The 25,850-nt window shown below is 45.1% G+C and overlaps 1 protein-coding gene across 1 annotated transcript; it reads left to right on the top strand.

Annotated features, from left to right (window-relative positions):
- The first annotated feature begins 7,291 nt into the window (after positions 1-7,291).
- On the top strand, positions 7,292-24,578 carry LOC308304307 (14-3-3 protein epsilon-like). Its single transcript, XM_080748885.1, has 6 exons — positions 7,292-7,566; positions 14,401-14,600; positions 15,658-15,764; positions 19,308-19,514; positions 19,835-19,971; positions 20,745-24,578. The coding sequence occupies exons 1-6, from the start codon at positions 7,503-7,505 to the stop codon at positions 20,813-20,815; spliced, it is 786 nt and encodes a 261-aa protein (XP_080605011.1). The 5' UTR covers positions 7,292-7,502; the 3' UTR covers positions 20,816-24,578.
- The last annotated feature ends 1,272 nt before the right edge of the window (positions 24,579-25,850 follow it).

Genomic DNA, 25,850 nt, shown 5'->3' with positions numbered 1-25,850 from the left:
GTGTACAGAGGGTATCTTTCTAAAGAGACCATTTAAGGACTTTTTAATACCTCTAAAATGACAAATTAAACATTGGCAGAAAAGGCAGAAATTGTGAAAATAGCAGATCTACCGTGTTATACAAAAACCGTGTTATACAAAATGTAATGCCTCAAGTTGGGCTCCCATCGACTTTCTATACAGGAGGAAAATACCCAGAAAAAAGATCTGCTTTAAGTAGGATGTGAGGGGTCTAACTAGGGGTTTGTCATGATGCTGAATCATTTGTTTTGCACAAAAAACCTTCCTTGGGCTACAAATGGCCTAACAAAACGATGGTTTAGTGACGAATAATCACTTTTCACAGTTTTTGTTAGGCCATGTTTAGCCCAAGGAATGTTTTTCATGCAAAACAAATGCTTGCAATGGATTCAGCATCATGACAAACCCCTAGTTAGACCCCTCACATGCTACTTAGAGCATGGGAGTCCAACTTGATTTGGCCGCTGTGGCGACCCCGAAGGTCGCCGACTCGGGCGCCCTAGCTAAACCATTAGAGCAAGCCCTGGGCTACATCTGGATACATCTGGGCAACATTTGGCGCTTTTAGACCGATTTGCACAAGCAAATGAGTATTGTCTCCCCTTAAGGCTCAATAGAAGGTCATTTCTCTTTAGTTAATGTTCAGATGTAACGTGGGGAGAAGACGGGGGCGCGATGCGCACCCACAGCTGCACAGCTTCTCTTTTAAACAAACAACCCGCGGTCGACCGCTCGGCGAAACGAGAGTGTCTGTGCAGAAAGAGGACAGGGATCTGTACGACCCGCCCTGGGGGTCCCCACCCACAGGTTGAGAACCTTAGAGGGCGGAGTTGTCCTTTAAGCCTGCTTTCTACACCCACCATAATTACACTACAAGCCAAGTTCCCTTTTGTACTAAAAAGTGGTAAATATTATAATAGAATTGTCTATATATAGTATATATATAATTATATATACCATTACATGCTTAAATATGGTAAACATTTTCTCCTCCTTTTTATCATTTAGATTTTTTTTTTTTTTTTTTTATGTCTTAGCAAGGACCGTGGTGGCCGTTTTCCATGTGCTCGTCTTTAAAAAAACACTAATCATCGCCATTCTCCTTCAGTTGAGGAAAACGAGCAATTTTAAACGGGGTTGGGAGTCGTCTTGGGGCCTGCGCGTACCGTACTCGACTTACATTGGAGACATAATTTATTACTTTATATGAAAACCTAAGAATGCAATCATTAATGAATTTGGCCGTTCGGCAATAAATTGGTCTCTAAAAGTGGCGAATGCGTCGGCTCCCAAATCTCCCTTCAAATGCTTCAAATGTCTGTCATTCGTAGTTAACGGCCGAGGAGCCCCAAGTTTTTTTCTATGTCTTTCACTGCTGGCTTCTCCTACCTGTTGAAGCGGCCGCTAATCCAGTTCCCATCGTGCGTGATCGAACACTGCTATGCATGGTGTGTTCGCGTATTCCATCAGCTTCTCAAATCCTTTTATTTTTTTTCAATTGATCAATAAGTTCTCCGTCTTTAAGCTGCCGTGTTTACACAGAAAGCCGACGAATAGAGGATTGATGACGGACAGCCGCTTCCGGTTTACGGTCTCAATGTTAACTGGTCCGCTCAATAATGTGTCCGTGTAGAAACCGATCACGGAGCATTAGTTCCGGCCTATTTTAGTTCCGTCTCGATAAAAATCTTTTTTTTAAATTAAAGCTTATTAAATCTTCGGGTTCCTCGGGCATGGCAGGGAAGGGGTACAAAGGGGTATTTTTTTGGCAGAGGTTGAGTTAAAAAGATCAGAAAATACACCACGTCAAGGTGAATCCAACGTAACGCTAAGCCTACACCACGTCAAGGTGAATCCAACGTAACGCTAAGCCTACACCACGTCAAGGTGAATCCAACGTAACGCTAAGCCTACACCACGTCAAGGTGAACCCAACGTAACGCTAAGCCTACACCACGTCAAGGTGAATCCAACGTAACGCTAAGCCTACACCACGTCAAGGTGAACCCAACGTAACGCTAAGCCTACACCACGTCAAGGTGAACCCAACGTAACGCTAAGCCTACACCACGTCAAGGTGAATCCAACGTAACGCTAAGCCTACACCACGTCAAGGTGAATCCAACGTAACGCTAAGCCTACACCACGTCAAGGTGAATCCAACGTAACGCTAAGCCTACACCACGTCAAGGTGAATCCAACGTAACGCTAAGCCTACACCACGTCAAGGTGAATCCAACGTAACGCTAAGCCTACACCACGTCAAGGTGAACCCAACGTAACGCTAAGCCTACACCACGTCAAGGTGAATCCAACGTAACGCTAAGCCTACACCACGTCAAGGTGAACCCAACGTAACGCTAAGCCTACACCACGTCAAGGTGAACCCAACGTAACGCTAAGCCTACACCACGTCAAGGTGAATCCAACGTAACGCTAAGCCTACACCACGTCAAGGTGAATCCAACGTAACGCTAAGCCTACACCACGTCAAGGTGAATCCAACGTAACGCTAAGCCTACACCACGTCAAGGTGAATCCAACGTAACGCTAAGCCTACACCACGTCAAGGTGAATCCAACGTAACGCTAAGCCTACACCACGTCAAGGTGAACCCAACGTAACGCTAAGCCTACACCACGTCAAGGTGAACCCAACGTAACGCTAAGCCTACACCACGTCAAGGTGAATCCAACGTAACGCTAAGCCTACACCACGTCAAGGTGAATCCAACGTAACGCTAAGCCTACACCACGTCAAGGTGAACCCAACGTAACGCTAAGCCTACACCACGTCAAGGTGAACCCAACGTAACGCTAAGCCTACCAAGATGCCTCTCAGATGGTTTAACCTGCAACACAACGTTATGTAGTTTGATACTAATGAAGGCTCTGTTCCATTCTGCTCAAACAGAGTCAGGGTGGGGCGTTGTGTCTGACAGTGACGATTTACTTTGTTGGCCGCCCAGCCCCCAAAATCGAACGAAGGCCGACATTTTATTTTTATTTTTTTCCTAATGGTCGGCCTGGACTGGGAATGAACCGGCCGTTCGGGAGTTGTCCCGCTTTTCCCAATGGCCAGCACGTCCCTGCCTAGAGCCTTCTGGTTTTGCAGTCGATAAATCGCATTGTGGTGAAGAAAAAAAGAGTTGAGCCTCAAGGCAAAGCTCTCTGTCTACCGAGCAATCTTCCTTCCTACTCTCACCTATGGTCATGAACAGATGTTATGCTTTTATGTGTTTTGCCAAGTCCCGGAAAAGATGCCTTGTGATTGGCCAGCTCAGTCACTTTGATTGGCACTTGTGCCGAATGCTCACCCCAAAACATTATTTATGCGATTGTGGGACAAGCAAGGCATGGATGTGTTAGTAATGACAACTAGTATCATTCATGAAAAATAGTAACACTTTTGATCCCAATAAATAGTGTAAAAGTGATAGGTTTATAGGCTCCACTCTGCTATGAGAGCTGCTGGGGAAACTGGACAACAGGGGCATGTCTGCCCAATAGACCCCATGGACAGTCATTATGGATCAATATGAGTAGGACAATTTGCCTAGAAGTGATTTAGGGCGGAGTTGTCCTTTAAGGCCTGCCCATAATATCTCCGAAATTATCGGTGAGTTGGACTTTCCGACGTGCAAACTGCAAATAGCCTTAACTCTCAAGTTCGGTCTAATGCTTTTCGGGTCGCGAGTGACGTCATTTTGTAGTCGAACCGGACCTTTTTGACCCTGAAAAGCCCGGTTTGGGTCAAAGTATGGACCGGTCTCTCCTTCCCAGAACGTTAAAACGGGTCTAAACTTTTGACAGACACACAACACGCCTTCTGTAGTCTCGTTGTTTGTGTCCCTGATGTTGTCGTCGCTATCATTTCGCCTGTGTGTAGCGGTGGGCCAAACCGGTTGCCGTTTTTCAGGGAACGAATCGTTTTGTTCGCGGTAACGATTCGTTCGCGTTCACCGTTCAGTTTGCGTGATAGTCCCGTGAAAAACAAACACTACAGTTGAAGGAAATGAACGAGTCGTTGGCAATTCATTCTTGTGATTCGAATCGTGAACACATCAATACTCCTGTGCCTTTTTCCGTTTTTTCCCCTGCAGGCAAATTTAGCGAACCCCAACACCTCCATTAATTAATAAACCCCCAACCCAAAGCTCCATGTTGGAGACCTTTTTGTATCACTGGACAAAAAGGCAGCAGAGGACCGAGCACCACAAGATATCACTAACTGTGAAAATAGACCAACTACAAGCTGGTAGATCCTAAAAAAAAGGTATTCGAAATGTTTTAATTAATACAAAAACATACCGACTTACTGTCCATCACTGGCCAATAGGGGGAGGAGTTACTGTCCATCACTGGCCAATAGGGGGAGGAGTTACTGTCCATCACCGGCCAATAGGGGGAGGAGTTACTGTCCATCACTGGCCAATAGGGGGAGGAGTTACTGTCCGCCACTGGCCAATAGGGGGAGGAGTTACTGTCCGCCACTGGCCAATAGGCACTAGCGAACCACAGAGGGCGGAGCTGATTGGCTGCTTTCCAGATGGCACATAAGTACTTGACAACGGCGCGAGCGTCGGCTGGCTGCTTTCACACGCTGACGTTCACCGCTACGACTAAGCTAACAGGCTCTTAGCATCCAGGCTGTTAGCATCGAGGCTATTAGCATCGAGGCTATTAGCTTCCAGGCTCTTAGCATCGAGGCTGTTAGAATCGAGGCTGTTAGCATCGAGGCTATTAGCTTCCAGGCTGTTAGCATCGAGGCTATTAGCTTCGAGGCTAGCTTGTCGGGGACTGACAGAAAAAATGTTTCGATGGGGAAGGGACGATATGAAAATTCCACGTCCACGTCTATTATAATAATAATCTATTATGGTGGTTAAAAATAATTGCGATTAACGGTATTGTCACGATAATCAAAAATATGCTTAGAGCGTCTTATAGAAAATCCACTTTTGTTTAACCACGGGGGGGGGGGAGGGGGGGTTGCATCATCTCGTGAACAAAAGGATGAGTTAAATCTCTGCCATCACATTGTGTTGTTTTGTTGTTTTTTTTTTTTTTTTTTTTTTGTGAAGACATCGATTATCGTTCCATTCGTCGTTGCATGGCAGTCGTTGGCCACGCCCACCGTGATGCTGACCAATGGTTCTCAACCTTTTCAGGACGCGACCCCCTTTATGTTGGTTTGTTTACTGTTGAGAGAGAAAACAATGTTTCACATTGAGTTAATCATCTGGGGACCCCCCTGGTCACAGGTTGAGAACCACTAGTGTTGACCACTCCCACCGTGACGCTTTTATAACAAAACAGGATGTGATGTCACTGGGAAGGAAGTGACCTGGTCCTCCTTACCTCCTCAACACATTGTAAAGACACTACAGCGCCATCTAGAGGAAACCTCCAGTATTTAAAAACTGTTTACTTTTAACCTTGTTGTTTTTAACTCCATTTAGGCCCAGAATTATTTGACGCTTTAGCTGTTGGAAAAATAGCAGATCTACAAGCTCGCAGTGTGCGCTGCGAGCTTGTAGATCTGCTATTTTTGAAAAGTGGTGAAGATTTGTGAAAATCTTTGAATATTTGTGAAAATCTTTGAATACATGTTTTTTTTTTTTTTTTTTTTTTTAAGAACGTTTATAACTCAAATTTTGCTTCTTGGGGGGGGGGGGGGGGGGATATGTTGAGATGGGGGTCCGTGGCCAAATGCATATCATTTTCGGGGTCCTTGACCTGAAAAAGTATGAACACCACTGACATGGAAACATGCATTTTTTTTTTAAACACCTTAGAAGGATCCTAGAAGACACTAATAGTCGGGTGAAAATATTGCACAAATTTTCACGGTTTTTCAAAATGGCAGATCTACAAGCTCGCAGCTGTGAGCTTGTATATCTGCTATTGTGTAATAGTTAAAGCATAAAATAATGCTTCCGCAGTCTAAATGTTGGGTAAAGACATGTTTTTTCTGCCAAATCATTCACCCTTGACCGCTTAACTGTTGTTTAGTTTTTATGCTTTTTCCTTTTTCTTTGTTTTAAGAAATGTTTTGCTGCCAAATCCTTCTTTCTCCCTGACCCCTTAAAGGAGCATTTCACCGTTTTCCCAACCTTCACGTAGGATCATCCTGGTGGTCACTGACTCCTCCCCCCTGTCTGAGGACGGGGGAACACTAACCTAACGGACGCTCTCTTTTCACTTTTTATTTTATTATTTGATCAATAAAATACACTTTTTAAACGTACACCTTGTCCCATAATGTGCTTGTTGTTGTTGTAATTTGTGTTAAGTTTGCACAGTGCTTAATTTGTCATTGAATAGGTGCCGGATCCCAGGCTGCACTCGCACGGACTGTGTGCGTAAACTGTTGCACGCGCAACAATTTACATTTATATATATATTTGTATTGTTAACAAAATTCTATGACACCATATGTGTGTACATAGTTTGTATATTGTGTTTCACTGTCACCTATGAAGCGCCACATCAGAAAAATTACAAGAAATTGAACAAAAACATGAACATATAAAGTAAAGCAAAATGCTGCAGCCAAAAAGGACTCAGTTTGGAAGGATGAAAACATAAATGACCAAACAGCACTATTTTGATTGACAATAGTGGCCAATTTCACCAAGATGGCATGCTGACGATTTGAGTTATGTTGTTCAAAATTGACGATCACTAGACTGCAGAGATATTGTCTATCGATTTGCATAATTTCTGGACAAAATCTGTAGGGGTACGGTCGGTACGGTCCAACAATGTGTTTTGCAGACTCATGGTGGTGTGAAATGTGGGGCAGAGGTTCTGAACTGGCATCCAGGGAGTGCACGTGCCCAGTTTGGCAGCGAGCGACCGTGGCTGGTAACACACGGACGGACGGGGGGGAAATCTCCATATTCACCAGGTTTATAGCATTCACCAGCGTCGGCAGGTTTAGCATTTCACCAGGTCCAGGTTAGCATTCACCAGCGACAGACTAATGCGACGCCGGACTGTCGAACGGTGGAATAACGCTACTCGCCCAACGGACACACAGACGGACGGACGGACGGACGGACGGACGGACGGACAGACAGGGGCGAAAACATACTCTCGGCCACGCCTTTCGGCCTGACGGAGACACAAGGAAAGGAAAGTAAAGGATTGAAGGTGGGGTTGGCACGAAGACCCCGGATGGAGTTCCTCCTTCCCTCTGCTGCGCCATCTTTGTTTTTTCCGCCCCGCAAACCAAACCAAACTGCTACCGGGTCTAGAGAGAGAAGAGCAGTGGAGGCTGCTGTGTAGAAGAGCCTACCTTACCATAACCCCTACCTACTGCTACAGATCATCCACCAGAACACCACCCTACCCACCGCACCGCACCGAGCCCTCTGCCGCTCCCCAGCCCGACCTCCAGAGCCCCCGTCCCGGCCAGCAGACACCCCCCCACCCCGGGGAGAAGAGGATCATCCAGAGACCAGCAGACACCACACCATGGCGGACAGAGAGCACTCCGTGTACCAGGCCAAGCTGGCCGAGCAGGCGGAGAGATACGACGGTAAGAGACCTCCCCCACCCCTTCCCTCTGGTGGTCCGTGGTGGTCCGCTATATGACAGGGGACCAGGGCGGCGTGGGAGGGAGAGGCCGTCCCGCCGCCCTGGTCCCCTATCTCCGCAGCGGCAGCTGCTCCGGCCCGGCCCGGCCCCCGGGCCTCCCCTCCTCTCTTCCCCGCTGCCCTGGTCCCCTGTCCCCGCAGCGGCAGCAGCCCCGGCCCCCGGGCCGGTGGTCCACAATCCCCGGTGCTCCCCTCCTCTCCTCCCCGCTGCCCTGGTCCCCTGTCCCCGGCGCAGCGGCAGCAGGCCGGTGGTGCTATCGGTCCCCAGCGCTCCCCGCCTCCCTGGTCCCCTGTCCCCGCAGAGAGACGGGCAGGAGGACCGTGGGGATGGCTGGGGCTGGGAGTCAAAATGGCCGAGGATTGATTGTTATGTTGTTTTGGTGGTTTTTGAAAGATAAATAATATTAATATTAATAATTAGTGTGTTAATGATTGAATGTATGAGTCATTGAGGACAGTATGTCTGGTGTTTCTGGCTTGGTTTGTATTCAGTCTTCTGGCTTCAGATTGAACGTTTAAAAAGGAACAGAATATTAGTTATTGATAACAGGCTGATTAGTGATAGTCTATAATAGATGTTGATTCATTTGGAAACGTGATAAATCATGTATTAATGAGTGGTTTGACATAAAGAGGGAGGAGCTGGCTATAGAGTGGATCCACATTGATTAATATGCAGCAATGTGTTGATGTTTAATGCACTTTAAGTATTTATTATCATTTATGAAGCCAGACTTGGTTCTTCCAGCTGACTCAAACACCGACTCTCTCTGTGAGTTGGATCCGCTTTGAGGGTTTCCCTTCCCGGCCACGCTCATGTCCACAGTACCGGGGGTAAAGTAACTAAGTAGATGTACTTAAGTACTGTGCTGTAAGTGTAATTTTGAGTTATTTGTGCGTTAATTGAGTATTTCCAATGTCCAATACTTTATACTTTTACTTCTACTCCACTGTACATCTCGGATCCAAATATTGTATATATTTTTTTACTCTGTACGTTTATTTGTTTACTGTTACTTTGTAGATTTCAGATTATTATGACAAAAACATACATTAACTTCAGCGCTACATTTTGTCAGATCTACAAGCTCACAATGCGTTGCGTTGCGACACAGTGTGAGCTTGTAGATCTGCTATTTTCAAAAGATTTTTTTATACATTTGAAAACTTGAAACCAAACCATTCTGCACAACGAGTAGACCTACTTTATACTTTGGGTATTTTAAGTACATTTTGATGCCAAAACCTTTGTACTTTTACTCAAGTACTAGAATTAGAATTCCAGACTTCTACTTGTAACTTGAGTATTTCTACATTGCAGTGTTGATACTTTTACTCAAGTAACGCATTCGAGTACTTTCTCCACCACTGCCAGTGTCTGGAGAGTTAGCCGTTAGCCTAGCCTAGCCTAGCCTAGCCTAGCATAGCATAGCCTAGCCTAGCCTAGCCTAGCCTCTCCATGTCTCTCCCTGCAGTGACTCTGGGGTTGTGTGGGTTGGTTGGTAGGCGGGGTCCTTCTGTACGCCAGTGCTTCTCAAAGTGGGGTCCAGGTGCCCCCCCGGGGACCCCCCAGGCGTCCTTGAGGGGGGGTCCCAGAGAGGAGGACCCCTGAAAATAATCACATTAGAACTGGGGACCCCCGAAAAGAGTGGCAAGCACAAGCAGTCCCCCGCCTCCGCCCTGACCCCGTTCCCCCCAGATGTGGCACAAACATGGGGATGAATTAATTCTATGACACCAACATATTGTCGTTGTCGGGCGGAAACCTTGTATGTCCAAAACCGTTCGTTTTTCATTATCATTTTAAAAATGATTTAAATCTACAGATCTACAGCTAGTAGATCGGCTGTTTTCACTACTTTTGTGCAACGGCCAGCAGGACTTTACTTTGCGAAAAAACAAAACAAAAAACATACACATTTGAAACTTGGAGATACAAGGTTTCCGCCCGACAACGACGACATGTGAATCACGTCCAGAGAATGTTACCTGGTTACCATGGTGACCAGGTAAACAGAATGTTAACTGGTTACCATGGTGACCAGGTAAACAGAATGTTACCTGGTTACCATGTTGACCAGGTAAACAGAATGTTACCTGGTTACCATGTTGACCAGGTAAACAGAATGTTACCTGGTTACCATGGTGACCAGGTAAACAGAATGTTACCTGGTTACCATGGTGACCAGGTAAACAGAATGTTACCTGGTTACCATGGTGACCAGGTAAACAGAATGTTACCTGGTTACCATGTTGACCAGGTAAACAGAATGTTACCTGGTTACCATGTTGACCAGGTAAACAGAATGTTACCTGGTTACCATGGTGACCAGGTAAACAGAATGTTACCTGGTTACCATGGTGACCAGGTAAACAGAATGTTACCTGGTTACCATGTTGACCAGGTAAACAGAATGTTACCTGGTTACCATGGTGACCAGGTAAACAGGCGCTGCTGCGGCCGCTGGTGAGCGGGAAAAAGAAACTTCATATCCCATGATACAACTGGGCTGCCAGCATCAGGAAGTGTGTATTCTCCATAGGCTGCTATTCGTTGCTGCTGCAAAGAATCTGCTTTATCTGAGAATCTACTTCCAAAAACGCTTTGATCATCGAGAACTAAGACTGGGTAAAATATCCAGGGTTCCCACGGTCATGAAATTCCTGGAAATATTTTGAAATTAGAAAAATATTTTTCCAGTACTGGAAAAGTTTTGGAATTGATCAAGGGTCCTGGAAGGTCCTGGGAAAAATAGCTATGCATTGTCTTTGGTTGTTGATTGTGTTAATACCTCTGAAATGACAAATTAAACATTGGCCAAATTGTCAAATATTAGAGGCAGAAATTGTGAAAACAGCAGATCTACATGTAGATTGGCTATTTTCACAATAAAACCGTGTTATACAAAATTCCTCTACTCTTAGTGCTCGTCAGGGTGGGGGGTCCCCAGTTCAAATATGATTATATCGGGGGTCACGGCCTGAAAAGGTTGAGAACCACTGGCATACACTGTCTGTCTTTGGGCATTGCGCATAGGAGTAAGCGACTCGTTATTGAGCTGAATTATTGTTATATAGTCCTGGAAATTGGGTTCAATATTCTGGAAAAGTTTAGGAAATGAATTGGTAAAAATGTGTGGGAGTTGGGAACCCTGTTAAATGTATCGATATGGAGGTATCAACATGCAAGGTTTACATATCGATGAAGACAGCTTGAAATGAACACACAAACTATGCATGCACGTAGCACATGCACAAAAGCAGTCCATCTGTAACCAGGTGTGGTTATTTCAATAAAACCTACCTAACCCTGCTATGAGTACTGTGCAGTGTACATGCATGGATATGATATTCATTATCTGGGTTATGCTATGTGTACTGTGCACAGTGTGCAGTGTGCATGCATGGATAGATATGATATTCATTATCTGGGTTATTCTATGTGTACTGTGCAGTGTGCATGCATGGATAGATATGATATTCATTATCTGGGTTATTCTATGTGTACTGTGCAGTGTGAATGCTTGGATATGATATTCATTATCTGGGTTATTCTATGTGTACTGTGCAGTGTGCATGCATGGATATGATATTCATTATCTGGGTTATTCTATGTGTACTGTGCAGTGTGAATGCTTGGATATGATATTCATTATCTGGGTTATTCTATGTGTACTGTGCAGTGTGCATGCATGGATATGCTATTCATTATCTGGGTTATTCTATGTGTACTGTGCAGTGTGCAATCTGTGCATGCATGGATATGATATTCATTATCTGGGTTATTCTATGTGTACTGTGCAGTGTGCATGCATGGATATGATATTCATTATCTGGGTTATACTATGTGTACTGTGCAGTGTGCATGCATGGATATGATATTCATTTAATGTCTTCATTCTATGTGTACTGTGCAGTGTGCATGCATGGATATGATATTCATTATCTGGGTTATTCTATGTGTACTGTGCAGTGTGCATGCATGGATATGATATTCATTTAATGTCTTTATTCTATGTGTACTGTGCAGTGTGCATGCATGGATATGATATTCATTATCTGGGTTATTCTATGTGTACTGTGCAGTGTGCATGCATGGATATGATATTCATTATCTGGGTTATTCTATGTGTACTGTGCAGTGTGCAATGTGCATGCATGGATATGATATTCATTTAATGTCTTTATTCTATGTGTACTGTGCAGTGTGCATGCATGGATATGATATTCATTATCTGGGTTATTCTATGTGTACTGTGCAGTGTGCATGCATGGATATGATATTCATTATCTGGGTTAGGCAGGCAGTGGATCTAAAGCAATAGTTTGTATCGAGATATTCAACAACGTTATTGAATATCGAAGGTTTCCCCAATATGGGCCAGCCTTACCGAGAACCGCTTTTTTGGAGCGGTGTGAAGCACAGCTCCGCTATGAGCAGCAATGTCTGTCCAGTGTCCCACAACTGTCCGGTTGAGTTTGAACAGGATCTGCGCATGTGCGACTTCACTTTACCACACACACACACACACACACACACACACACACACACACACACCCGTGATAGCCGCTAGAGTGGAGGCTCACGAAGCATGCAGCCACCGTAGCGAGCCACGGGCAAACAAGAATTGACACATGTCAATATGAGCCACGGGCAAAGTTTTTTTTTTTTACCTGGAACTGCTCAAATTCACCGCTCCACTTCGAACCGAGGTTTGATTTTATTTGTTCTTTTGATTTCTCACCCCATGCCATGGTGACTTGAATTGACAATAATTTGCTGCTCTTTTTTCCCCTATTATCAAACCTTTGGCTGAAAATCGCAGATTGTAGATCTGCTGTTTTCTGCAGATGTTCTTAATAATATATAAAAATGAAAAAGAGAAAAAAAATCCTATCACACAAAGATCTTTGGGGGACCCCCTTGTAGTAACTCTGAGGACCCCCCTAGGGGTCCCCGGTCCACAGGTGAAGACCCCTGAACTAGAGAGTAAGGCATCATGGTAGATCCAAGGGTTAGTTATGTTCTAGGTCATACATGGTCAGGGGTTCCCAAACTGTTTGGTCTCAGGGCACCCATGAATATATTTATTTTCATCTGAGGCGCCCCTACATTATATCGTTGTTGTCGGGTGGAAACCTTGTACGTCCAAAACCTTCTCTTTTTGTGTTATTATTTTAAAAATGATTTAAAATAGTGAAAATATACGATCTACAAGCACACAACGCCTCGCATCGTGAGGCGTTGTGAGCTTGTAGATCTGCTATTTTTGGCTACAGTTCTCAGAATATGGACACTAGCGATCAAGTTGTTAATATGAAAAGGATTGGAAGATTTGGAGGACCCCCTGTAGTAACTCTGAGGACCCCCTAGGGGTCCCCTGGGTTAAGGGTTAATTAAAGGGTTGTATCAGGGGTAACTTGAGGTCGTTGGGTGTTGCAGTGCTGATGGGAAGGCCGGCCATCACTGTGCCCCGGCTCCGGACTCTGCCAGGCACACGGATCGGGTTTCAACCAGCAATGCTTTTAAGGGGCGACACCCACTGTTGGCTGCTGGGTATATTTAGGCCTCCGCTCCGCTTCTTACAGGCTGCTGTACCGCATGGGTGGCACACTGCTATGGGTGGCACACTGCTATGGGTGGCACGCTGCTATGGGTGGCACGCTGCTATGTGTGGCACTCTGCTATGGGTGGTCCTCTGTTATGGGTGGCACGCTGCTATGGGTGGCACGCTGCTATGGGTGGCACTATGGGTGGCACACTGCTATGGGTGGCACACTGCTATGGGTGGCACGCTGCTATGGGTGGCACCCTGCTATGGGTGGCACGCTGCTATGGGTGGCACGCTGCTATGGGTGGCACCCTGCTATGGGTGGCACGCTGCTATGGGTGGCACGCTGCTATGGGTGGCACCCTGCTATGGGTGGCACCCTGCTATGGGTGGCACGCTGCTATGGGTGGCACGCTGCTATGGGTGGCACGCTGCTATGGGTGGCAGGCTGCTATGGGTGGCACCCTGCTATGGATGGCACCCTGCTATGGGTGGCACGCTGCTATGGGTGGCACCCTGCTATGGGTGGCACGGCGCTATGGGTGGCACACTGCTATGGGTGGCACCCTGCTATGGGTGGCACACTGCTATTGGTGGCACCCTGCTATGGGTGGCACACTGCTATGGGTGGCACACTGCTATGGGTGGCACCCTGCTATGGGTGGCACACTGCTATGGGTGGCACACTGCTATTGGTGGCACCCTGATATGGGTGGCACACTGCTATGGGTGGCACGGTGCTATGGGTGGCACACTGCTATTGGTGGCACCCTGCTATGGGTGGCACACTGCTATGGGTGGCACACTGCTATTGGTGGCACACTGCTATGGGTGGCACACTGCTATGGGTGGCACCCTGCTATGGGTGGCACACTGCTATGGGTGGCACGGCGCTATGGGTGGCACACTGCTATTGGTGGCACCCTGCTATGGGTGGCACACTGCTATGGGTGGCACCCTGCTATGGGTGGCACACTGCTATGGGTGGCACACTGCTATTGGTGGCACACTGCTATGGGTGGCACCCTGCTATGGGTGGCACACTGCTATGGGTGGCACACTGCTATGGGTGGCACACTGCTATGGGTGGCACGGCGCTATGGGTGGCACACTGCTATTGGTGGCACCCTGCTATGGGTGGCACACTGCTATGGGTGGCACACTGCAGAGATGGAGCTTCTCTCTCTCTGTACTAACCCTATGTCTCTCTCCCTATCCTAACAGAGATGGTAGAGTGCATGAAGACCGTAGCAGGGATGGATATGGAGCTGACGGTAGAAGAACGTAACCTCCTCTCGGTGGCCTATAAGAACGTGATCGGAGCCAGGAGAGCCTCGTGGAGAATCATCTCCTCTTTGGAGCAGAAGGAGGAGAGCAAAGGAGGAGAGGACAAGCTGAAGATGATACGAGAGTACAGACAAACTGTAAGTACACACTGCACATAGACAATACATTACATACACACTACACACAAACAATACATTACATACACACACACTACACACACTACACACACTACACACAGAGAGGACAAGCTGAAGATGATACGAGAGTACAGACAAACTGTAAGTACACACTGCACATAAACAATACATTATATACACACTGCACATAGACAATACATTATATACACACTACACATAAACAATACATTACATACACACACACTACACACACAGAGAAGACAAGCTGAAGATGATCCGAGAGTACAGACAAACTGTAAGTACACACTGCACATAAACAATACATTACACACACACTACACACTATACACACTACACAGAGAGGACAAGCTGAAGATGATCCGAGAATATAGACACATTGTAAGTTTGAGCTTCTATCTGGGGCTAAGCGTCCAGTGTGTGTTCCCCTTTACAGTAGCCTGACACTCAGCCTGAATTAACATTTCGTTTCACTCCATTATTCAGTCTGAACTTGCTCTGATCTAAGGCAATTTCAAGGATGGGCGTTGCCAAAGAGGCAGCCTTCTGCGATTGGTTCGTAGTGTTGTTATGTGTGGCTGGCAAGTGGCTAGCCTGTTGCTTGCTAGTGCTACTTTCTAACCAAAGAAACAGTCAGAATAGGAGCACTACGAACTAGTAATCAAACACAACATAACATGCCTGCTACTGGTGTTTCATAGCGAGATCGATACGATCGCATTTTACCGCAATTTACCGCATTTTACCGCATTTTACCGCGACGCGATGCGTGGTACGTTACGGTGGTGGCGGCGCTGGTACTTGGAAACACACATGAGTTCTGGGAAACCCCCCCCCCCCCCCCCCCCCCCCCACGCTGGTCACAAGACGCTGATTCGCCGTACGGATTTTCAAACGAGGAAGGCCTCTTCAATGAGAGCACTTCTAGACCCCTGAATCGCCAAAACAAAAAATGTAAAGGGGTGTGGCTAGCGATTCAGGGTCTGGAACTAGGCTACCTTTACAGTGTATTGATGTCAGTACTGTCTGTCGCCACCAGGTGGAGAATGAGCTCAAATCAATCTGCAACGACATTCTGGATGTTCTGGACAAACATCTGATCCCAGCCGCCAAGACGGGAGAGTCCAAGGTTTTCTATTATAAAATGTAAGTTTATTGAGTCCAAGGTTTTCTATTATAAAATGTAAGTTTTATCAAGGTTTTCTATTATAAAATGTAAGTTTTATAGAGTCCAAGGTTTTCTATTATAAAATGTAAGTTTTATTGAGTCCAAGGTTTTCTATTATAAAATGTAAGTTTTATCAAGGTTTTCTATTATAAAATGTAAGTTTTATTGAGTCCAAGGTTTTCTATTATAAAATGTAAGTTTTATAGAGTCCAAGGTTTTCTATTATAAAATGTAAGTTTATTGAGTCCAAGGTTTTCTATTATAAAATGTAAGTTTATTGAGTCCAAGGTTTTCTATTATAAAATGTAAGTTTTATAGAGTCCAAGGTTTTCTATTATAAAATGTAAGTTTTATTGAGTCCAAGGTTTTCTATTATAAAATGTAAGTTTTATTGAGTCCAAGGTTTTCTATTATAAAATGTAAGTTTTATTGAGTCCAAGGTTTTCTATTATAAAATGTAAGTTTTATTGAGTCCAAGGTTTTCTATTATAAAATGTAAGTTTTATAGAGTCCAAGGTTTTCTATTATAAAATGTAAGTTTTATTGAGTCCAAGGTTTTCTATTATAAAATGTAAGTTTTATAGAGTCCAAGGTTTTCTATTATAAAATGTACGTATTCAGGATGTATTTTGATTGTCTTAACACTTTGCTAGCCAAAATAGAATGGCTTGTTGTAGATTAGCCGTGAAATTTCTATTATTATATTATGATCTGAACCGCATTCATTTTACCAGACATCCAGCGCTATATCACGTGGTCTTCATCCCACATTACCATACCGCGATCCCCGTTGTATACTCACCACAGTTCCCAGTGAAATTCTTCAATCTGCATTGGCTTAGAGTGGGGGTTTCGGCCGACACATCTTATCCCTGTGCGTTTCGCGTGCGCGATCCGTTCACGTAAACGTCGGCTCAAATAATCCACGGATGACTCAAGAGTAGATATGAGCATTTTCGCTCGCATAGCCCGCAGCACTCCTGCTATGCGAGCACTAACATATAAACAGAAAATGAACGGCTGCTGGGAGCCTCTGGAAGGAATGGACCTGACGTCACTTCTGCTTCATGTCAGACGAGCCATGCGCTATCGATGGACGAGTGGTGACGAGGGAAGGTTAGGCGATCGCCGATTTTCGGATAAAAATCATTTATTTAGTTTTTAATGACCCAATACGGTAAAAGACGGCGTGGCAGAGACATCCTTGCTCAGATGTGCGGTATATTCCGGTTTTAATATTAAGGGGCTCCCCGTGGCTTGCAAAGTGTTAAGTAGCAGCTCTTATACCTTAACTTAAACATACTGTCTCAGACCACTGAACCTTTCGTCTGAGAGTTCAGACTTTCCGACGTTCAGCTTTCTGAACTCTTAATTCGGTGTAGCCTAATGCTTTTCAGACGATGAGAGTGACGTAATTTTGTAGTTGAACCGAACCTTTCAGATCAAAGGTTTGCTGGTCGGAGACAGCATGGACAGACCTTTAAGTTAAGGCATAAGAGCTGCTACTTAAAACAATCAAAATACAGCCCTCAGAATCCAGGTTTTCTATTATAACATCTAAGTATTGCTGTTCAGACTGTAACAGCAGAGTGCATGTAATGACTGTAGCAGAGTGCATGTAGAGGGCTCTAAATGCATTCTAAATGTTGATATGAAAAGCACTTTAAAAGGCCTCCCTCCCAAACCGCTGACTCTGTAGGAATCCAAGATTATTCTGCTTTAAAAACTCCTGAAGCTCATTCTACAAATGTATTTCTAAATCCCAACCGTTTTCTGTAACAACGTATGTTTTAGGGGTTCTATGGTTCACGGTATAAAACCCAACCGTGCGGTACGCCCTGCACGGTTCAATACGCCTTTATGAACCGCAGACTTTCGGTTTTGCAATTATTATTATTTGTTTTACAGCTGGGCAGCCACTGTGCATCGTGCACTAGACAATCTCCACAACAGTGCTGCACAAAACCCCGCCCCGCGAGTAAATAATGTCCAATCACCATAGCCCTCAGCCCCACCTACTCTGTAACAAGAGCCGACATTCACACTCTCTGCAGAGCAGAGCAGTAGAGAGTCCTCACAGAGACGGAAAAAACAAACGAAGCCAGTCGAGACAAAGCATGTCAAGCGGAGGACGGAGGTTGGGAGGAGAGACCAAAGTTTATAGAAGCACCGGCTTCCTTTAAGTTAGCGGAGCGGTGTGGGGACAGTTCCCTGTTGAGTATGATGATGCAGGAGAGAAAACAGTGGACCGAACTAACACAATGTGCAAGCATTGCTTTAACACATTCCGTTACGCAAATGGAAACACTTGGGCGCCCATCTAACAGCCGTCATCTGTCGCTCTCTCAGAGCAGGACAGCACAGGTAACCGCCGCAAAAAAACAACAACAGTCCACCATAGGAGATGCTTTCAATGAGCCTTACAGCATGAATTTTTGGAAAGTCAAACTTCTTTGTACCACGGTTTTGTACCGAAACCGTGACCCCAAAACCGAGGTACGAACCGAACCGTGATCTAAACGAACCATGGCACCCCTATTATGTTTCTACATCATACATCAGTGGTGTTCAAACCTTTTCATAAGGACCCCCAGAATGAGATGTATTTGGCGGCCCACATCTGAACACGTTTAGTTCCAGAGGCAAAGAGTTGTGTTATTATATTATGCATGCTCCTGTGTTAACATCCATCCATCCATCTTCAACCGCTTATCCGGAGTCGGGTCGCGGGGGCAACAGCTCCAACAGAGAGCTTCAAACTTCCCTCTCCAGAGCAACATTAGCAACATCATCCTGGGGGATCCTGAGCCTCCATCTGGTCTTTGGTCTGCCACGGGGTCTCCTCCCAGTGGAGATGTAATCCTTCCATCTGGTCTTAGGTCTGCCACGGGGTCTCCTCCCAGTGGGACGTGCATCGAGGACCTCCTAGGAAGGCGCTCGGGGGGCATCCGTACTAGATGCCCCAACCACCTAAGATGACTCCTTTACAAGTGTAGGAGCAGCGGTTCTACTCCAAGTCTCTCTCGGGTGACTGAACTTCTCACCCTATCTCTAAGGGAGATACCAGCCACCCGTCTGAGGAAACTCATGTCGGCCGCTTGCACCCGCGACCTTATACTTTGGGTCATGATACTGTGTTAACATAGTGTTATTATATTATATTATTCATATTCCAGGAAGCATGGCTACCACCGCTACCTAGCAGAGTTATATTAGTATACATGTTCAACATGTATACTATTCAACATGGTGTTATTATATTATTCATGTTCCTGTGTTAACAGTGTTATTATATTATACATGTTCCAGGAAGGGGGACTACCACTGCTACCTAGCAGAGTTATATTAGTATACATGTTCCTGTGTTAACATGGTGTTATTATATTATTCATGTTCCTGTGTTAACAGTGTTATTATATTATACATGTTCCAGGAAGGGGGACTACCACTGCTACCTAGCAGGGTTATATTAGTATACATGTTCCTGTGTTAACAGTGTTATTATATTATTCATGTTCCAGGAAGGGAGACTACCACCGCTACCTAGCAGAGTTCGCTACCGGTAACGACAGGAAGGAGGCAGCAGAGAACAGTCTGGTTGCATATAAAGCTGCCAGTGACATCGCTATGATGGAACTTCCTCCTACGCATCCCATCCGCCTCGGCCTGGCGCTCAACTTCTCCGTGTTTTACTACGAAATCCTCAACTCGCCGGACCGTGCATGCAGGTACTTTTACTCTGAAGTATTTATACTCTGTTCTACTGGACCGCGCATGCAGGTACTTTTACTCTGAAGTATTTATACTCTGTTCTACCGGACCGCGCATGCAGGTACTTTTACTCTGAAGTATTTATACTCTGTTCTAACTGACCGAGCATGCAGGTACTTTTACTCTTTTTTTTTTTCTTTTTTTTTTTATTCTGCTTTGGTGAAACGGGCCCTTGCATGAAACAAATGAAATTAGCCTAGGCTAACTTCACAGCTTCATCTCCATGGTAACTAACATGGAATAACTTTGTGTGTTTTTGTCACCCTCCGGTGGACAGGTTGGCGAAGGCGGCGTTCGACGACGCCATCGCGGAGCTGGACACGCTGAGCGAGGAGAGCTACAAGGATTCTACGCTCATCATGCAGCTTTTACGAGACAACCTAACACTATGGACCTCTGACATGCAGGGAGATGGTGAGACAACCTAACTCTATACATACACACAGAGCTAGAAAGGAACGCCCATAAACGCCGCATCTGTTTTAGCGTGGGGGAAAACAAACAGCTCTCCTCTTCCCCATGGAGTTAACTACTGCATCTACCGCACTACTTTTACAATCTGGAATTGCTCGGGCAGACCCGATGTAAGGGGCGGCCCTTTTTTCAAGTTCTTTAGCATGTGATTGGATGGGGCCGTCTGTCTATCACAGTCTGGAATATATATAGATAGAAACATTGACAGCCAAGAAAAATATATCAGAAGACTATATTATGATTGGCTAACGCTAGCTGCAGGCTACCTCGTCACCTGGCCTCCTCAAAACCTCTGGAATAAATGGGGACCCAACTTTCAGTTTACACCAAATCTATTTTTGTCAAATCTTATGAGTCGTTGTGTTAACGGTATTTAACGATGTAATGTTAAGTTCGTTGTGTGCTCAGCCTCTTAACGGTATTTAACGATGTAATGTTAAGTTTGTTGTGTCCTCAGCCTCTTAACAGTATTTAACGGTAAGGTTGTTGTGTTAACGGTATTTAACGGTAAGGTCGTTGTGTTAACAGTATTTAACGGTAAGGTTGTTGTGTTAACGGTATTTAACGGTATTTAACGATAAGGTCGTTGTGTTAACGGTATTTAACGTTAAGGTCATTGTGTCCTCAGCTCCTTAACGTATTTAACGATGTAACGTTAAGGTATTTAACGATATTTAGAGGTATTTAACCGTATAAGGTCGTTGTTTCCTCAGCTTCGGGTGAAGAACAGCAGAGCAAAGAAGCCCCGCCTCCACAAGACCCCGAAGAGGAAGCAGCCCAGTGACATCACTTCCCCTTCCTGTCCTCTTACATCACTTCCTGTCCAGTAACTCCTCCCCTTCCTGTCCGCCAAGACCAACCCCTTCCTATTACATCACTTCCTGCGCCAACCCCTCTCCCACCCCCCCCTCCTCTCTCTCTCTCTCTCTCTCTCTCTCTCTCTCTCTCTCTCTCTCTCTCTCTCTCTCTCTCTCTCTCTCTCTCTCTTTTAAACTCCAACAACTCACTCCATTTTTTTCTTCCGTTTCATTCATCCTTTCTTTCTTTCTTTCTTTCTTTCTTCCTTCCTTTTGTTCGTTCTTTCTTTCCTTTTCTTCTCCTTCTCGTCTGTTTCAGGTTCTGGTGTTTTGCCCTCGTTAGCTAAACTGCATCGGCCAAAATGCCCCCAAGCATTAACTTAACTTATCTCTGAGAGTGTAAGGAATGGAACCAACCTTTTGGTTTGATGTTTTACCCTCTCAGGGTTCATTTATTACCCTCTCAGGGTTCATTTATTACCCTCTCAGGGCGCTTTTCCACCGGCAAAGAACTGGTTCTGGTTCTTTCTCCCACCTATGGGATGAACCAGAGGTGTGCTTTTCCACCGAGAACCAGAGTTGGTTCTGAACTGTAAAAGTTGGTTCAGAACAGGAACCACAAAATCCTTGGTTCCTCTGGTTCAATCTCGTTCAATCTGGTGGAAACGCAAGCTGGTTCGCAAGAACGAACCAAGGTTCCAAGAAAGTTGAACGACATTAGTCTCGCGTAGCCAGACAACTATTACACAATCTCCAAATGCTGTATAGAGTCTGGAACTACAGCTCCTGAACGGCGAGTTTCGGAAGTAGCCACTGCTGCACTGAACTGTAGTCCCATTGGAAACATAACAGAAACACTCACACAGACAGAGTCATTTGAACAGCATATTCTTGTTATGGGTGTATAGTTTAAGAAAACATCTGAAAAAAACATGGAAGTAACACCAACAACACCAGAGAAAGATGAAATAACGCCCCCAAAAATGTTGAAAGGAGACATAACGCTTCCAGTAGGACTTGTTATTGCTACTGCACCAAGGGAGCGGTTGTGTCACATCCGCTTTATCTCACACGCATTGTTATCATTTCCATCTCCCAGACTGTATGCCGGGAGCATTTGCAAATCGCGGAGTCAACAGTCTGGCCTCGCGAGACTAACCGGCACTGGTTCTTGAAACACAGTTCTTTTGGTGGAAAAAGGCCCCTCAGAGTTACAGAGCTGTAAGGGTCCATTTGGTTTCTCGGTGCGGGGGGGGGGGGGGAGAGAATCTGACCCTAGAAGTAAACTTTAACTTTTCCCTGACATATCTGATCTCTAGACCCCCCGTCATTTAGTTTACTGTTGCTGCCTCCAACTGAAGAGCTGCGTTATCTGTTGCCAAGTATACTTGACACACACACACACACACACACACACACACACACACACACACTCGTGCACAGCCACAATGGAAGTTGGTTTATAAATATTTTTTACAGGATGATTCTGTCAAACTTTCATTGTTTGTAAGTTTGTTGTTTTGTTTAGTTGTGTTGTTGTTGTTTAGGTGCGTGCGCCCGTGCACGTCACTCTACCCGTTGCCATGCGTCTCCAGGGCCGTCGCTGACGCTAGCTAGCTCCGTAAACGTAATGTTTGGTTGACGCTAGCTAGCTCCGTAACCGTAACGGTTGGTTGACGCTAGCTCCGTAACCGTAACGGTTGGTTGACGCTAGCTAGCTCCGTAACCGTAACGGTTGGTTGACGCTAGCTAGCTCCGTAACCGTAACGGTTGGTTGACGCTAGCTAGCCCGGAAACGTAACGGTTGGTTGACGCTAGCTAGCTCCGTAAACGTAACGGTTTGGTTGACGCTAGCTAGCTCCGTAAACGTAACGGTTGGTTGACGCTAGCGTTTCTCGCCACGACGCACAAACCATCCCTTTTCCCGGGGGTGGGGCGGCGGCCCGTGAATTTCGAATCGCGTTTTTTTATTGGTCAGCCGGTTGGTCTGCGTTTTTACCGCCGTTCGTCCGATCAAATGGCTGCCGGCGTGAAAGCTCCGCCCATATCCGCAGGAGTTGGAACGATTTTTATTTTAAAAAAAACAACGAGGACTACATTTTACTGGTTACGGTTTAAAGACGTGGTTCTGCGTCCGGACGGCCCTGGCCTGTAGCCAAGCTTACGTTCTAAAATACATTCTGGTTTTAGCATCTTAACATCTTTACGTCTCTGGGGGAAGTCAAGACCACAAAAGGGACGTTGTTTTAGTTCATTACGTTTTTGTGATTACGTTTTCTTTTCTCTGGATTTCAGGGACCCTCTAAAGCCCCCTTTCCACTGCAAGGTGGAACCAGTACTTTCCAGAACCATTTTATTTATTTTTTGGTTCGGGTTTTGTTTACATAGTGTACACACTATGGCATTAACGAAAAAGTCGACTCAGTCGACTTCATTACACAAGTCGACTCCCACCAGAGAAAGTCGAAGTTGGAAAAAAAAAAAAAAAATCTGCCTCTAATATTTGACAATTTGGACAATGTTTAATTTTAGATGCATTAAAAAGTCTTTAAATTATCACTTTAGAAATGTGCAGATACCCTCTATACACTTAAACTTTATGTTGGTTTGTTTACAGTTGAGTGAGAAAACAATGTTGCACATTAAGTTAATCATCTGGGGACCCCCCCCAAAATAATTGGGGGGGCCGTGTGTGACGTGATGACGTCATCAAACGATAAAGTCGACTTCAACTCAACTTTTTTACTTAGTCGAGTCGACTTGCAAAAATCACAAGTGGTTAATGTCCTAGCGTACGGCCCGGTTCCAGACGAGGTTCCAGGAACCTTTATTTCAGGTCCTGCTCCTGAGGCAGAACTAAACCAGAGTTCTGGGACCCTGTGGGCGGGGCCAGCAGCGATGTGGGCGGGGCCAGCAGCGATGTGGGCGGGGCCAGCAGCGATGCTGATCTTTTTTTTTTGGGGACCTTCACGGTTAGTTCTGGTCAGGGACGTGCTGGCCATTGGGAAAAGCAGGACAACTCCCGAACGGCCGGTTCATTCCAGGCCGGCCATTTAGGAAAAAAATAAACTGTTTGCACAAAAGTAAAAAAAATTAACTGTTTGCACAAAAGTAGTGAAAACAGCAGATCTACAAGCACACAATGCCTCGCGGTGCGAGGCGTTGTGTGCTTGTAGATCGGCTGTTTTCACTAGTTTCAATCATTTTTAAAATGATAAATACAAAACAAACGGTTTTGGACATATAAGGTTTCCACCCGACAACAACGAAATATAACTCACGTAATTGGCCCACTGGCTTGTCACTTGTCATGATCTGAAATGGCAAATCTTTGAGTAGCAGCAGCGCTATAGAGAGAGATCTCTCTCTATAGCGCACAATGAGGGCCTCTCCAACTCTTTTTCCCAGGCTGAATCAGGGGCCCAGCACGTCCCTGGTTCTGGTTATATGGAAGCAGAACTTGGTCCCGGAACGTCACGGGTTCTTGAAAGTTCTTGGTTCTGGAAAAGTTCTGGTTCTAGTTCTGGTTTGGCCCTACAGTGGAAACGAGGCTGGTTCCTTTATGGGGGTCTAAATGGACTCTTTAGATACCAATCCCTTTCCTCTCCTTGCCTCTGATTGTATTAAAACCTCATGTTAGGTTTTTTACTAAGAACAAAAAAAAAACAAGTGTTTGGGAAAAAAATATTCAAAGCCTGCTGTTTGTGGAACTAATTCTCCTTATTCTTATCCTCCTGCACTGTCTGTCCATGTCTCTCTCTCTGTCTCTCTCTCTCTCTCTCTCTCTCTCTCTGTCTCTCTCTCTCTCTCTCTCTCTCTCTGTCTCTCTCTCTCTCTCTCTCTCTCTCTCTCTCTCTCTCTCTCTCTCTCTCTCTCTCTCTCTCTCTCTCTCTCTCTCTCTGTCTCTCTCTCTCTCTCTCTCTCTCTCTCTCTCTCTCTCTTGCATTCAGTATGTGTAATTAATGTGAATCAAATTTATACTACTGGATATTATGACCCGGAAACCACACACACACATACATACACATACACACACACACACACACACACACACACACACACACACACACACACACACACACACACACTCCAAACCATCTGTATTCTCACTGAAAACACAGCATGGAATTAACATTAAACTTCAAATAATAATAATAATAATAAATAAAAAAGAAACTGAAATGACCGTGTACAACATGATGTCTTTTATTTCCTTTTCTTCCTCTAGTCCAGCCAGTTTTGGTCGCTCACGCGCGCAATTTGGAATCGCACATGAGTTCTGGGTGGAGCCGCTCGTTTTCATCCCCGTCGGCAGGTTAGCTACTCACTAGGGTTAGTTTTACTGAGGTTAAGATTAGGTTTTAGGCATAGTTTTACTGAGGTTAGGGTTAAGATTAGGTTTAGGCATAGTTTTACTGAGGTTAGGGTTAAGATTAGGTTTAGGCATAGTTTTACTGAGGTTAGGGTTAAGATTAGGTTTAGGCATAGTTTTACTGAGGTTAGGGTTAAGATTAGAATTAAGTGAAGGTAGCAGGGGTTTTCAAAGTGGGTGACGGGGCACCCTGGGGTGCCGCGACGGCAGTCCAGGGGTGCCGCGAGATCATTTGATAATATTTGGAATGCATTTGGACATTTAAAAATACATTTAGTATCATTCAAAACTTGAAGTACAAAGTTATTTTCATTCAGTTCTAACCAAAATTGCTATTATCTCGCTTTCTTTGCTACATATTCGCTAAAATATGCTATACATGGGAGTGAAAATTATGAATATATTAATGTAGGGGTGCATCGGAAGAAAAAAATATTTATAGGGGAGCCCCGAGCCAAAAAAGTTTGGGAACCCCTGGACTATTGGGTTATTGTTGTTTGTAATGTTAGTTGAAATATGAGCACATATAAGGTTATATTCTGGTACATATCTGACTAGTTATGATATTTATCTGGCCTCGATCAGACCCTCTCTGATTAATCCAGGACGTCCGTTTTGGTGGGCAGGATTTATGTTGGTTGAAATCAGGT

This window comes from Nannobrachium achirus (assembly GCF_963921795.1).
Source record: "Nannobrachium achirus genome assembly, chromosome: 19".
Taxonomy (NCBI): domain Eukaryota; kingdom Metazoa; phylum Chordata; class Actinopteri; order Myctophiformes; family Myctophidae; genus Nannobrachium; species Nannobrachium achirus.
Note: the sequence above shows the minus strand (reverse complement) of the source record. Positions and strands in the feature narration are given on the sequence as shown.

Coding starts and splice junctions, on each gene's coding strand:
- LOC308304307 (XM_080748885.1), top strand. CDS start 7,503: ATGGCGGACAGAGAGCACTCCGTGTACCAGGCCAAGCTGGCCGAGCAG. Junction 14,601..15,657: donor TACGAGAGTACAGACAAACT/GTAAGTACACAC, acceptor TGTCGCCACCAG/GTGGAGAATGAGCTCAAATC. Junction 19,515..19,834: donor TCGCCGGACCGTGCATGCAG/GTACTTTTACTC, acceptor TCCGGTGGACAG/GTTGGCGAAGGCGGCGTTCG.